The sequence below is a fragment of the Kockovaella imperatae genome (assembly GCF_002102565.1).
Source record: "Kockovaella imperatae strain NRRL Y-17943 chromosome Unknown BD324scaffold_5, whole genome shotgun sequence".
Lineage (NCBI taxonomy): Eukaryota > Fungi > Basidiomycota > Tremellomycetes > Tremellales > Cuniculitremaceae > Kockovaella > Kockovaella imperatae.
The window spans coordinates 897276-910418 of record NW_019028945.1 but is presented as its reverse complement, the minus strand read 5'-3'; the positions used below and the strand labels follow the sequence as shown (position 1 = coordinate 910418).

The window sequence follows — 13143 nt, the reverse complement described above, 5'->3', positions numbered from 1 at the left end:
CTCTCACACCTACAACTCCAAACCACTCGCCTGTAGCCGCTTTTTTCAGACTTTGGGAGTCTCTTTTGTGTTGGAACCCACTAGCGTCTCTCTTTCTCTCTTTCACTCCACAACTGTGTCGCTTTCTTTTTCTCACTATTATTTCGCTCGACTGGGAAGAATTCAATATAAACACCCTCCAACTGCATCGATATATCAAAGAACGCACCCTCTGCACTGTACGAATAGAAACTCCTCGTTTCGACAAACAACGTCTGGACTTGGAACCTGTACGATTTACCCGATCAACCTTTCCCCACACCTGCCGCTTCCCTTATCTCGCCCGCTCCCCGCATGACATTTCAACCATACACGTCGAAACGTTTTCAAGGCGCTGTACGCCGGACCGTTTTCGGAATTGATAGACTTTGGGTTTCTTTCTTTGCACCTCCCCACCCCCCTCCCCCTCTACCCATATATATATTACGTCTCTGACCACGCTGGAGATCGCTTGGTCGAGGACAATCAAGCTCGATGCTTGATGATCCCTCTGTTTTCATACCTGTTCATACCGTTTCATGCATCACAGTGTAACAATGGCTTACGTCTGGGGTGGGTGGGTCGCCAGTGAATCGATCAAGCTTGCCAATCATAGGAGAGCCATCCGTTCTTTATACAGTAACCGAGGATTACAATGAGACGATGAGAGATTGTGCATTGTCACGATGCGAAAGTGCGACGCCGCCCTATTATCCCAGAAAGGTGCGTTCGTTGTGTGGCGTGGCGACACTTGAACCAACAACAATTCACTAGCTCGTCGGTCGTCAACTTGGCGTTGCCATCGATACCGTCTCCTACATACTCACTCTCTCACTCTCTCACTCTCCTTCCTTCTTCGTCTATTCTGGCCCTACAGGACCATCTCATGTGAGGATGCCGAAGAAACCAATCACCCCCTCCACCGAACCAGGTTGGCGAAGGCTCACCATCCCACGTAAACGCCCCCGCTCACCAAATCCTCCACTCTCAACGCCTCGACCATTCAACGCGGAGATCTTCGGTAACATTGCGAGGATTCTGATCGATGAGGGAGACACCACCGACACTGAGTCCTTCGCCCTCGCCAACAGCACCTGCTTCCACGCCGTCGTTCCAAGGCGATGGCATTGTGTGAAACTCAGATCGCCAGAAGCGGTGCTCGCGCTCCTATCTGGTCTACAGGCGGTCTCTCAAAAGCGAGAGTCCTCATCAGATGCTGGGCAGAATTGTGCCAAGAGCCAGCGGTACGAGTTCTACCTCGCTTGCATGCGACATCTTGACATTGATCTAGAATCCTGGTATCACACATCGGCAGAAAAGAAAGGACCTTCCGAGTTGGAGTATTGGCAGCCCCTCACTGACAATCCTCCTGAGTTAAGGGAGCTGATCGCACTCGACACACTTCGAGTTGAAACGATCGACATTTATGATGGCTCCGTTATCTGGCTAAACATGGTGTTCAGCTGCTTCCAAGCGCGCCATCTGCAATGGCAGGCTCAAAATCTTGCTGAAGAGTGGTACGACTGGGGTATCTGGGGCGAGTCCAGAGATAAGATCGTGGAGACTCTTTCTCTACGATGGGATACGGAACGTCTCGAAAGCTACGACGTTCCAATCCCTTGCCCTTTGTTGCCAAGCGAAAAATTCCGAATGGTCATCTCGGGTCGAATTGTGTGGGACCTACCATCGGTACTGAGGAGCGTGTGGTGGAAGGAGGTAGGATACGAGATAATCTCAGCGTATATGACCGACAAGGGATGCAATCACAAGGTTTCACTTCGAGGACCCGTGTGGCTTGTCCTCAGTCCTCTGGAAAATTTCAGAAACATAACAAACTACTTCCCTACCGAGCCTGTCTCGGTAGATCAACTCGAAAGCGTTCCAGAGGAATGGTTCGAATTCGTGCATGTCCCCTTCGACACCTTCGAGGACCTCGGAGACTTATGGAGAGCCTGTGTCAAGTTGGACATCTGGAGTGAGGCACAAGCTGAGGACAGGGAGGAAGATTTCATGAGATTGGTGTGTCCTGAGGAGGCAGACTGAAGCGAGGCAGTGCCGGTTCTGGAAGGATGTCGTTCCGCTGTTGTGCATATTCACTATCAGACATTCAGAGAGCAGATCAGAGCCTCTCAAGTCTGGATTCTTGCAAACACGAGAGTCTCAACAGCATGCATGGGTTTCTCAAACGCAGCGTGGGTACAAAACCTTCCGGCCCTCCCATCATGAACCAACAGCCTCACCGTCCTGTCCATTTCTGTCTTGATTATACGCTCTGTTACAGTTACAGGGAAGAAAATGCATCGATCTCGCTAGACCTGCAGTCCCTCTATATACGATCCTGGCTTGGTCGAAGGTCCATGCTTATGGACATTGGTGCTTATTGTTCTCTAGACCTTGCCAAGACCATTTTCGGCCGGGACAGAGCTTCTTATCCGTCCCTCGTAACACTCCCTCTCGAGATAGATGCTTTTACCACTAGATACTGCTTTCCCTCGTTGTGACAGATGCTGTGTCGTCCCAACTGGGTATAGTACTCAAACCTTCGATCCACTCGATCCCTAAGTCTCCTAGATCCATCTGGGAACTGTTCCCATTGCCATTCGAGCCTTCCGGAGGTGTCATCTGGCCTCACTGTCGATGCAGGTCGTATAGAGTAGTCCAATATCAATGGAAGTCGACGATGAGTAGATCCGCCACGATCGTCCATATTCGGTGATATATATAACGCCGATCGATCGTTCTTGGCGCTTGACGACGGTCTTGCCACCGTCATCCTTGACCTTTCTTCATCTTTCTTTCGATCGTGAGCTCGCTTTTGATCCCTCTCACGCTCCTCAGCATAGAACCGACGCTCCAGATCTCTTCTACGCTCTTCTGTGACCGTTTTGGTACCTCTAGCGTCTTCAGAGACCGATTTTGGTGGGTGGCGACATTGTGCACGGTCGTTCTTCCGTCTCGTCACCATACCAGCCATATATACCTCTCTGGACTCTTCTCCACTGACTTTTCCAGCCTCAGGAGGTCTCCTGAGGCCTATCCCCTTCACATTCGCAAGATGGCGGGGTGTAGGTAGTGGTTTGGTGAGCATATCCGCTAGTTGATGGTCTGTACTGACGTATCCAAGGTAAATGGTCCCAATGTCCACCAGTTCCCTTAGCATATGGTGCTTTACATCGATGTGCTTTGTCCTCTGGTGAGTCGAGGGCTTGTTCGCGAGCGATATTGACCCCATATTGTCGCACCATAGAGACGTCGCTCCCTTCGACGGTCGGTTCAATTCTGCCATGATTGATCGGAGCCATTTCGCTTCTCTAGCAGCTTCCGATGCTGCAATATACTCCGCTTCGACCGTCGATGTGGATTCCGTGGCTTGTCTTTTGCTAGACCATATCACCGGTGAGTTATTGATCTTGAATACGTATCCGGTGGTCGATCGTCGAGTGTCCTGACAACCTGCATAGTCCGAATCGACCCAGCCCTCAAGATCCTTGGTTTCTCCTCCCAGCTCTATACCGACAGTTCTAGTCGTGGCTAGGTAAGCAATCACCTTCATCGCCAGTTCCCAATGTTTCTCGGTTGGTGCTGATAGATACCTCGCTAGGTATGACGAAGCGAACGATGTGTCCGGTCTAGTGCTTGACGACAGCCATTGGAGGCATCCAATGACCTCTTGATATGGTGTGAGTGGATCCATCACTGTTTCCTTATCACTCTTGTCCTTTTCTACTGGCAACGGTGTCTGTCGTGATCGCTTGCCACCGGGAAACCTATCAATGATATCATCGATGTATCCTGGTTGGCTCAGCCATATCTTCCTTTGCCTTCGGTCGCGAGTGACTTTCATCCCTAGGATAGTGCTGACTTCTCCTAGTTTGGTGATGGTCCATTCTTTTCCGATCTCGTCCATCGCTTGGTCTGCAACTCCATTCCCTTTTGCTGCGACCACGAAGTCGTCCACATACACCAATACGATCACCGGTGACGCTCCCTCTCGAATGTACACACCCCAGTCCGGATTGAGCCTTCTATATCCAAGTACCTCGAGCCTCTTCTTTACTTCTTGCCACCAGTTATGAGCTGACTGTTTTAGTCCATATAGTGGTCGAAGCATTCGAAGCTCCGCACTAGGTACCTCGAATTTGACACCCTTCGGCTTCCGCACATATATTTCCTTGGTGATGTGTCCATTGAGGTAAGCTGTCTCCACGTCACCTTGGACTAGGTCCATGTCCTCGCTGGCAGCCAAAGCCAATATGATCCTGAGTGACGCTAACCTTCCTACAGGTGCAAAAGTGTTCTCGAAGTCGACACCTGGTACCTGTGTAAAGCCCTGGGCTCCCAGCCTTGCTTTATACTTGGTTGGTTTTCCATTGGCGTCCCTTTTCAGCTTGAACACCCATTTACAGCCTATAGCCTTTCGTCCTTGGGGTATGACTTCTTCTCTCCAGGTCCCCTTCTTCCTTAGTGAGTCCAATTCAGCATCCATTGCGGCTTTCCATTGACTCCAATCAGGTCTTCCTTGGGCTTCTATCACTGATAAGGGATCTCGTTTGACACCATCACTCATGGTCGCCATTGCCATCTCGGATGATATCATGGCAGTCCTTTGACTTCGAAGTGATCTTGGCTCATTGACATCCACGACTATATCCTCGAATACCCTCTTCTCTGGTATATGCTCGTATGTCCAAGATGGTTTGACTTTGTACTTATTGTCCACAGGTTCCTCTTTGTCCTCAAGTACAGGCTCAGGGGTCTCGATCGGGATATCGATTGGACTTTCTATCACACCTTGGCTCGCCGGCTCATATGGTTCGATGGGCCTTCTGATATCTTGTTTGACCTTTGGGGCCTGGACTGCTATCATACCGTCCCGGCTGCTCTTGACGTCTCGTGAGCGTACCAGTTCCCCTGAATGATCCAGCCTGACGATCCATCCACTAGACCAGTGTTCTTGACCTAGCAAGACGCCCGATGCTCCCTTGTCGACGTCGAAGGTCGATCTAGGTCTTGCACCTCTGGCTCCCTTTGGTATTTGGACGAAGCATCTTTCACCAAAACGTCTGATGGTGTCGATCCCTTCTCTCCGACCTGTCAACCTAGTCCATGCTGGTATGCCGTCCCTTCCATTGGTCTTCATCAAGACAACTCCGGCATACCTTGCGGCATACGACCAGTGATCGTGAGGGAGGTTCGAGTCCATCAGCATACAGGACATCATATCCTTTATGGTGCGTATGGTTCTTTCGGCCGCTCCATTGAGTTCCTGAGTGTACCTAGGGCTGACATATCTCTGTATTCCAGAGGCCTCGTAGTATTCTTTGGCTCTATCACTCTCGAACTCCGGAGCTCCATCGGATCGAATAACCCTCACTCGAACACCAAGTTGCTTTTCGACTTTGGCTACTGTACCAATGATAGCGTCCATGGCATCCTTTCGACTGGATATTGGTATAGGGAACACCAGCTTCGACCATCGTTCGATACAGACGAGCAAGTATTCCATACCGTCCACGGATCGGTCAAGAGGTCCGGCCACATCCACATCGATAGCAACACCCTCGATATCACCGATCAGTAATGGACTCGATCCCGGCTTGGGATCTCGAATGATCTTCTTTGTCATGCAGACTTTACAGTCCGTCATCTTAAAGCCGTCCTTCTCTAGGTCCTTTATGTCATATCGAAGCTTCCCTTCTTTTCCCAATGTGAGCAATTTGCCGATCCCTATATGTCCAAGTCGCTTATGTTCTTCCTCCAGGGGTGATACACCAACCGTGGCCATAGCGTATGGTGATGTAATGACGATCGAAGGTGACATCCTTCCCAAAGTCGTGGTCCACAGTGATCCAGTCTTCGTGAGTGGGATACTATTCCCTTGTCGATCGATCGTCCCTCCTGCTTGAGTGAGATTGGTTCTCCATCCATGCTTTATGAGTCTTGACATTGACAGTAGGCTAACCCTTGCTCCAGGTATATGGTATACCTCTCGCATTACTATCTTTCGTCCTCTATTCATCCTTACTTCAATGTCACCGACCTCACAGGCCCGCATTGATCCTCTTCTGTTGGCTAGGCCAAACTCGATCGGAGCTGCCAGCTTCCTGACATTCTTAAGAAGGGCTCGGTGTGGTGTAAGATGGTGAGTAGCTCCACTGTCCAATATCCATTGGGTGTCTACCCTTTCCCCTTCTACTGTTATGTCATCCATTAACAGACATGCTGAGTGCTCTGTCCAGGGATTATGCTCCAGGTCGTCATCACCAGTCCATGGTATCACCTCATCGGGCCAGTCCATCGGCTCGTCATTGGACAGGTCGGCCCAATGTAATGCTGGATCCTCCGCAATGGTGATCATGGCCCAAGCATCCTCAATATCATTAAGCGATGTGGTGAGTAACCCTGTGGCTATCTCTCCTACACCCTTGTCCTTGGAGTCATTCTTTCTATCGTATCCTTGCTTGGCTGGCTTCGGACAGTCTCTCTTTAAGTGTCCTGACTCTCCACAGTTATAGCATCGAGCCTTCAAGATGTCAGAGCCACTCCGCTTCCCTTTCGGTGCCTGCATCCCCTTCGAGTTCGCTTCTCGACCTTTACTATACTTTGATCGATCATTCTTCGTCTTGGGGTTGTCACCAGGTACACTTTGCGTCATCAAAGCATAACCTCCTCGTCGATCTCGATGGACCGGTCTAGCCCTTCGTCTTGCACTTTTGGCATTATACTTGGACAATACCCAAGCCCATGATCGATCCTCCGAAAGTCGCTGGTTGATCTCGGAGATGACTGGACGAAATGACTCCGCTAGGAAGGTCTCAGTAAAGGTTGCAGCCCTGTCCAAGTCTGTGAGTTCCATCCCAACCAGCTTCGCTTCCATGACGACCCTTGAGAAGGCTTCCACATGCTTGGCCATCTCTTTGGAGGTTGCATCGTTCCTGAGATCGAACGAATAGAGCTTCTTCTTGATCATCCTTTGGTTCTCCACAATACTGAGCTGATGTATCCCTAGACAGTATATCCACATATCATGTGCCGAATACAGATCCTCAATGTCCAACTGGATGGCCATGGACACCGATCCCTTCAATATGGCCTGTGCTTTGTTCTCCCTAGCACGCCACTGGATCCATTCCCTCCTTTGATCCGAAGTAAGAGGTTGATCTGCTTGTCCTTGTGTACGCTGATGGGGCTCCAGGGACAATGCTCGATTGGGTTGTTGTACTCTGGTTTGCCTCGGGAGGCCTGGTAACAGCCCGTCTTGCCCTGTGGATCTTGTCCTTGTCATCCCTATGGTCGACGGTGTCGGGTATCCCCTTTGGGGTACTACCCCTGGTGGAGGTCTGGACCCGGGTGAGTCACTCTCACCCGTTCCTAGGTCGGCCGAGCGGTCGGCCGAGCTCTCCGCTATGATATTTCCTTCCCTTCCACCATGCGCCGTCGCTGACGATGGTGCAGAGCTCGGTGATGTCTCCCAACCTTCTACTCCTCTTACTGGCTCCACATCCTTCCCTTCGACCGTATTCCAACAGTCACTCAGCTGGAATTGGATTGTTACTGCAGATCTCCATGCAGCAAAGGTCTGTGGTTCATGTGTGAGCTTCGGGATGTCCTCAAGGTTGATTCTCAACATTGTGAGTTCTCCTTTCTACTTGGTGGTAAAGTTCGACTGTTAATCTGTTACAGTTACAGGGAAGAAAATGCATCGATCTCGCTAGACCTGCAGTCCCTCTATATACGATCCTGGCTCGGTCGAAGGTCCATGCTTATGGACATTGGTGCTTATTGTTCTCTAGACCTTGCCAAGACCATCCTCGGCCGGGACAGAGCTTCTTATCCGTCCCTCGTAACACGCTCCTTTTGATTCGACGAGACCACTTTGATCCATCATCTAGAGATGAATGCTTCATCATCGGCACCCGAATGGATGTAGAGGTATGCTGTTTTTGAAAGACCCTAATCCAACCGTATCATTGCCTTCAGTGGGCCACAGGAGCTCTTCAACGCCAACAGTAGGATTGGCAAAGACAGATACAGTACGATCATGCCTCACAATCTCACCATCCTGTAATCTTCGCGATTGTTTTCTCCGGCCCAAGCGATCGTCGGGGATGTGTGGTGAAGATGGCTACAGTAGAGCGAGACGCTTGGAAGGGGATATCGGGGTCCACGATGCAATCAGCAAGAATGGAAGAACTTCCCCCCTTCTTGATCCGAGTACATGGCAAATTGGCTCCGAGTTTAGCAACGTCTGGGATGATGATCGCGAGGATGAAACTGCCAATCGGTGACTGCAGAACGGACGATGCTTCAGATGGCGAGAGCTTTGCAATTAGCGCCACAACGGACCGTCAATCTGAAGACGATGTGTGGTTTCATCATCTCCGTCCCATCGGCCAAGGGATCGGGAAGACCGGGCCGATATTCATCCGAGAGTCCGCACTCAAAAGCCAAGATGGGAGACAGCCTGCTCAGTCTCTCATCCCGACCTCCCACTACCATGGCAGTCTCAATCACCCCAGAAGGAAGCAGAAAGCTCAAAGAGCTACTAAATGAGCAGACGAAGTATATCCCAGGATCGTACTTGAGCATCGCCTCTCCCAACGAGCTCATCTTCAATGAATGTGCTGGAAAGCTAGACATGCTGGAGAAGGGCGACGATGCCAAGCAAGTCTCATGGGGAGATGTGAATTGGTTTGCAAGCACTAGCAAGCTTCTGACTTCAACCTGTGAGCCGTTCACTGCCCTTTCAAAACGGTCAGCTTAAGAATGATGCAGGCTACCTCATGTTGGTGGATGAGGGCCTCATCTCGCTTGACACCGACATGCGCAAGCTGTACCCTGCGCTGGACAAAGCTGCGGCTCGGATCTTCAAGGGTCTGGACCAAGAGCAGAAGCCTATCTTTGAGACCAATGACAAGCCGGTTACACTTGGTCAGATGCTCAATCAATCTAGCGGGTTCGGTATGGAGTTTGGCGACAAGGTGCCTGAATGGAAGAAAATTACGGAGAAGGGCAAGGGATTCGTGAACAGCTGTAAAGTGGTCAGTCTGTTCCTTGTCCTTCCGAATGGTCTGTACCTGACAGTACTACTAGGAAAACCTCATTCACACGCCAATCACCTTCTCTCCGGGCACGCATTACGAATATGGCAATTCAGCCGAGTGGTTGGCCTTGATGTTTCCGACCATCTCTCAAGGTAGAGAATATGAAGAGTTCCTTCAGGACCGCTTGTGCGGGCCTCTGGGTATGAAGGGCACGACATTCTTCCCCTTCGGAAAGGCTTGGGACGATCGACTGAGAGTCCTGAGATATGCCCGAGATGCTGGCGGACGACCAGGTGGGGCCGCCGCACCGGGAGAAACAGTCAAGGAACCCAAAGACTGGACTTGGGAGAAATTGGATGGCCAGTTGGACCTTCTGACTTTACCAAGAAAGTGAGGCCAGCTGCTCTAGCTAGGATCTGAATCAGACTGATACCGACATCCTCAGACGAGAGGAGATAGAATACCCAGCAGGAGGTGGCGGAGTCTACTCGCGAACGTGTGACTACGTCTTGTTACTTCAACATCTGATGCGACACTACCTCTCATTGGATTCCTCGTCCAATGTGACACCTCCCGCACACCCATTGCTATCTGACTCCTCGGTCAAATCCCTTTTCTATGGCACTCTCAGCCAAGAAGCCAGACCCGCCATGGAAAAGATGTTGTCCTGGTACTTGGATACCGACATCAGCAGTGGAGAAGCAGATTGGACCACCGGTATGTCCCTCTATGCTCCCAGAGAAGGGAACACAACGAGAACGTGGGGCAGAAAGCGTGGCAGTGTTGGCTGGGGGGGTGCAGCGGGAACCATGTACTGGATCGACCCTACAAGTCAAATTGCGGTGAGTCCTTAGACATCTCAAGACTTGTGGCTATCGCTGAATTCCTTTCAAGGTCGTTTGGACGACGCAAATGCTCCCCGGTCAACCGGACTACATCAGACAGGGAAAGAAGGATATCGAGCGCCTCATCTACGAAAGCTTGGAGTCACGATGAGAGATCTGACTACGTGTCATGCATCCACTGTATCTGTAGTCTTGGAGACCCGGGACTGGGCGAGGCAAATCAATCTGAAAGTGGTAGTAGAGGCCAGAACCTCCCAGATACAGGGGAGAGCCCAGTGCATGGGATCAGTGACCGCGGAGGGCCAGTTTTCGTCATCATGGCACGCTTGTTGCTCAGAGATAGATTGCCATTCTTGTCGAGCTTGGCATCAAAAGCTGCATCTGACCATCGGTACCCGGCAGACATTCGCCGGATTGCCAACACCTCATGTGATCCGCCCAGAGCCTCAGAGTCCAAAGTGACGTAGTATTGCGGGTCCATGTCCATTCCATGAACACTCCTTGTCTGTCCGACACGCATGTCGCCGGTGACCGTCACTGGAGCGGTGACAACCCTCATACACAATGATCCGGGATCCAGCGAATCGGGGCATTGCTCTTCGGTAGAGAAAGTCGCCGTCCCTGAGAAGCTTTCCCTCTTGCATTTCTTCAAGAACTCGGGGTCTGCCAGTTCTGCATCAGTCAGCGGCACTAAGTCGTCCAAAGTAACGATCACTCGGAAAATCAGAGTGGGTGCCGCCCTTGTCATCAGTGATGTCCAGGTTGGGGATGAATGAGATTCCGACCCGATTGAAACTCCTATCATCAGCGATGAAGAGAAAGTCGGCATCAGTTGCCATGTCGCCCTCAGTATTGTACTTGTCACGGTACTGATTAGGGTGATGGTATATTCCAGTGAGTTGCTCGCCATTGTCCTCCGCATTCCGTAGCTCGGCGTATGCGTTGCCAGCGCCGGACAACAATTGATAGAGCTGGCTTGAGATCTGTTAGGGCGGCCCATCGCTAGCAGTGGTACAAAGCGATCGCTGAGACCCTTTATCACTGCTAGCAGCTCGCCCGACCACAATAGGGCCGCTGCCAACCACGGTAGAGAGGGCTGCGAGAGATGCAAAGGCTTTGTAAGGTCGCATGATGGGCAAATGATCTTGGTAGTCCAAGACTACTGGTCAGGAAGAGTATAGTGGCCCAGCAGTGGGCAGGCCGTAGGTGGGAAACACAGCCTTTCATATACCTTGGGGTGTGTGCCGCTAGCGAAGCTTGTGATTCGCTTACACGGGATGCACTCAATCCGTGAATGATCCATGAAAAGAGCGTAACGAGGGAAGCCAATCAAATGGGGCGAATGCTTGACACGCATCATTTCGACATACGCTTCTTTGAGACGATCAATTTCCATTCTCTCCTTGATGCTGGGATGGTCGTAAGTGGTGGTCAGGCAGTTCAGCACTATGTTGAGACCACCTTTCATCCAGCATGCGTGAAGGAGAGCGCCATTTTATAGCTCACGAGGATAAGACAAGGGGTTGCATCTGAATTGCACTGAACTGTTATAATGTTTGATTAGCCCAGGCAGTGTCTATCAAAGGATGTCAATACAATGAAGGTTTCATTCACCAGGTATACAAGATCTTACTGTACAATGGATGATTGCAGAATGCATTGTCACTCTGCTTTGGCGCGTCCTTGATTTGGACTTGCGCCGCCCCATCCGAACCAGCTACCCCGTCGCTTGTCAGTCATCGCAGGTCTTCCAGTAGGCGTGCCCTGCCCGAATTCGGACTGGGAGATATTTCGTACTTCGTCTCGGTTGACGTGCTCATAGCTCTCTCCGCCAAACCGGCTAGCACTAGTTGATGCACTTGCTCGTCCGAGGCTCTCCTGGGACGAGTGCGCAGACAGCCCATCGCTACCGTCCCTACTTCCCGGGAGGCTCATTCCAGGTCGATGGGGTGATCCACCGGGAAATTGGCTGTTTCCAAAAGACGGCGGAGTAGGTAGAGGACTGCGGCTCCATGAAGAGTTGTGATCATCACGCGGGTCATGTGAACCGGACTGAGATTGCGGAGCGCTTGCTTGTTGGTATGTCCTAGAACGTAGCGACCCAGTGTGGTCCGCTTGATTCACTCGAGGGGTGGGCATGGCCATGGATTCTGGGACTTGCATGGCCACGGGTGTCGAATCTCGATCTTGACGAGACCGATTGGATGCCGCAGCGGCTTGAAGAGCAGATAGCGCCACGGGGAGGTATCTGAACCACTCAGCGGCTGATGGACACTTGTCGACTCACTGGCCAGCATATCTGCTCAATAACCCGTAGAGTTGCAGAGCGGGTCCAGATGCCGGATCCTGCATGCTCGGTGGTTGATGCGTTGGGACCGCAGGCTGATGACTGCCCGTATTCTCAGAATTCGGCGAGACCTGGACACGATCAGCATGCCGCCGTGAAGCGGTGTTTGTTCCTCACGTTCAGTTGCGTCTTGGCTTTGTTCCAAGCCCATTGTATTGCCTCGGAGACAGCGGTACCCGCCCGGCCTTTCAGAGATGTTAAGAAGCCGTCGATATCTGTCTCATGATCACGAAAAAAGGGAGCCAATTGTGTTCGATAGATCCAAGACGATCCCTATGGTCGTGTGAGCAGAAACAAAACCAGATGAGTACTGTCGACGCACTCCTGACTGCGGTGATGAGAGATATATGAAGACGACGGCTTTGATGACAGAGTAGAACGGTAGCCTATAGCGATCCCTGTTAGCTTATATCCGTAAACTTACGGATGTCCATGCTCTTTCCTCACCACGTAAACGTCCATCCGACCGCGGCCTCCACTGCAGTCCAAGTTCCGACGACAGACCAATACATCAACCACTTCTCGACCTGTGCCATGGCTTCCGGGCTTGACTCAGGGGTCATAGACAAGGCCTTATAAGAGGCATATGCAGGGTATAAGAAGCAACAGACATTGCTAACCATTGCAAGTCATTAGCATCCGCTCATTGCCATCGGAGAAAGGAAAGGCTGGTGGCGGCGAGCCAGTTGAGTGGTAGTATTCATCAGGCCATTTCGCCACTCACGAGCTTAATCTTGCCAACATTCCAAGGACCATCCTGTCCTGCGCTCGTGCTGTCCTCGCACAGTCTGTGATATGTACAACGCTCGATTGGACGAGTCTATGCGGATGATGGACAGCGGACAGCGGCAAAGCTGGCGCGTTCGTCAGCCGAAAGACCGGAAAGCGG

At 51.3% G+C, this 13143-nt stretch overlaps 5 protein-coding genes across 5 annotated transcripts; 2 read left to right on the top strand and 3 right to left on the bottom strand.

Annotated features, from left to right (window-relative positions):
* Nucleotides 1-588: 588 nt before the first annotated feature.
* On the top strand, nt 589-2197 carry BD324DRAFT_623801 (hypothetical protein). The gene is made up of 2 exons (XM_022015629.1): nt 589-792; nt 846-2197. The coding sequence occupies exon 2, from the start codon at nt 913-915 to the stop codon at nt 2059-2061; it is 1149 nt and encodes a 382-aa protein (XP_021871906.1). The 5' UTR covers nt 589-792; nt 846-912; the 3' UTR covers nt 2062-2197.
* Nucleotides 2198-5663: 3466 nt separating this feature from the next.
* On the bottom strand, nt 5664-7368 carry BD324DRAFT_623796 (hypothetical protein). Its single transcript, XM_022015628.1, has 7 exons — nt 7214-7368; nt 7028-7166; nt 6528-6863; nt 6258-6410; nt 5992-6160; nt 5780-5876; nt 5664-5726 (listed from the first exon to the last, which is right to left on the bottom strand). The coding sequence occupies exons 2-5, from the start codon at nt 7045-7047 to the stop codon at nt 6091-6093; spliced, it is 579 nt and encodes a 192-aa protein (XP_021871905.1). The 5' UTR covers nt 7048-7166; nt 7214-7368; the 3' UTR covers nt 5664-5726; nt 5780-5876; nt 5992-6090.
* Nucleotides 7369-8722: 1354 nt separating this feature from the next.
* Nucleotides 8723-10428, top strand: BD324DRAFT_623793 (beta-lactamase/transpeptidase-like protein). The gene is made up of 4 exons (XM_022015627.1): nt 8723-9059; nt 9112-9452; nt 9508-9904; nt 9957-10428. Exons 1-4 carry the CDS (start codon nt 8802-8804, stop codon nt 10056-10058), a joined length of 1098 nt encoding a protein of 365 aa, XP_021871904.1. The 5' UTR covers nt 8723-8801; the 3' UTR covers nt 10059-10428.
* BD324DRAFT_680787 (hypothetical protein) lies at nt 10128-11200 on the bottom strand (the record flags this gene model as incomplete). Its single annotated transcript, XM_022019095.1, has 3 exons — nt 10940-11200; nt 10623-10882; nt 10128-10579 (listed from the first exon to the last, which is right to left on the bottom strand). The coding sequence occupies exons 1-3, from the start codon at nt 11035-11037 to the stop codon at nt 10128-10130; spliced, it is 810 nt and encodes a 269-aa protein (XP_021871903.1). The 5' UTR covers nt 11038-11200.
* Nucleotides 11201-11207: 7 nt separating this feature from the next.
* BD324DRAFT_623786 (TB2/DP1, HVA22 family-domain-containing protein) lies at nt 11208-13098 on the bottom strand. Its single transcript, XM_022015626.1, has 7 exons — nt 12979-13098; nt 12702-12869; nt 12577-12640; nt 12372-12527; nt 12195-12325; nt 11380-12155; nt 11208-11327 (listed from the first exon to the last, which is right to left on the bottom strand). The coding sequence occupies exons 1-6, from the start codon at nt 13008-13010 to the stop codon at nt 11570-11572; spliced, it is 1137 nt and encodes a 378-aa protein (XP_021871902.1). The 5' UTR covers nt 13011-13098; the 3' UTR covers nt 11208-11327; nt 11380-11569.
* Nucleotides 13099-13143: the final 45 nt, after the last annotated feature.

What these genes read in the sequence shown, in the direction of transcription:
- BD324DRAFT_623801 (XM_022015629.1), top strand. Translation starts at nt 913, where the DNA reads ATGCCGAAGAAACCAATCACCCCCTCCACCGAACCAGGTTGGCGAAGG.
- BD324DRAFT_623796 (XM_022015628.1), bottom strand. Translation starts at nt 7,047, where the DNA reads ATGATATGTGGATATACTGT. An exon ending in ATGATATGTGGATATACTGT is followed by an intron (nt 6,864 to 7,027) that starts CTAGGGATACAT and finishes GATGGAACTCAC; the next exon opens with AGACTTGGACAGGGCTGCAA. An exon ending in GACGACCTGGAGCATAATCC is followed by an intron (nt 6,161 to 6,257) that starts CTGGACAGAGCA and finishes GGAGCTACTCAC; the next exon opens with CATCTTACACCACACCGAGC.
- BD324DRAFT_623793 (XM_022015627.1), top strand. Translation starts at nt 8,802, where the DNA reads ATGTTGGTGGATGAGGGCCTCATCTCGCTTGACACCGACATGCGCAAG. An exon ending in TCGTGAACAGCTGTAAAGTG is followed by an intron (nt 9,060 to 9,111) that starts GTCAGTCTGTTC and finishes CAGTACTACTAG; the next exon opens with GAAAACCTCATTCACACGCC. An exon ending in ACCCTACAAGTCAAATTGCG is followed by an intron (nt 9,905 to 9,956) that starts GTGAGTCCTTAG and finishes ATTCCTTTCAAG; the next exon opens with GTCGTTTGGACGACGCAAAT.
- BD324DRAFT_623786 (XM_022015626.1), bottom strand. Translation starts at nt 13,010, where the DNA reads ATGGTCCTTGGAATGTTGGCAAGATTAAGCTC. An exon ending in TCTCATCACCGCAGTCAGGA is followed by an intron (nt 12,528 to 12,576) that starts GTGCGTCGACAG and finishes ACACGACCATAG; the next exon opens with GGATCGTCTTGGATCTATCG. An exon ending in AAGCCAAGACGCAACTGAAC is followed by an intron (nt 12,326 to 12,371) that starts GTGAGGAACAAA and finishes GATCGTGTCCAG; the next exon opens with GTCTCGCCGAATTCTGAGAA.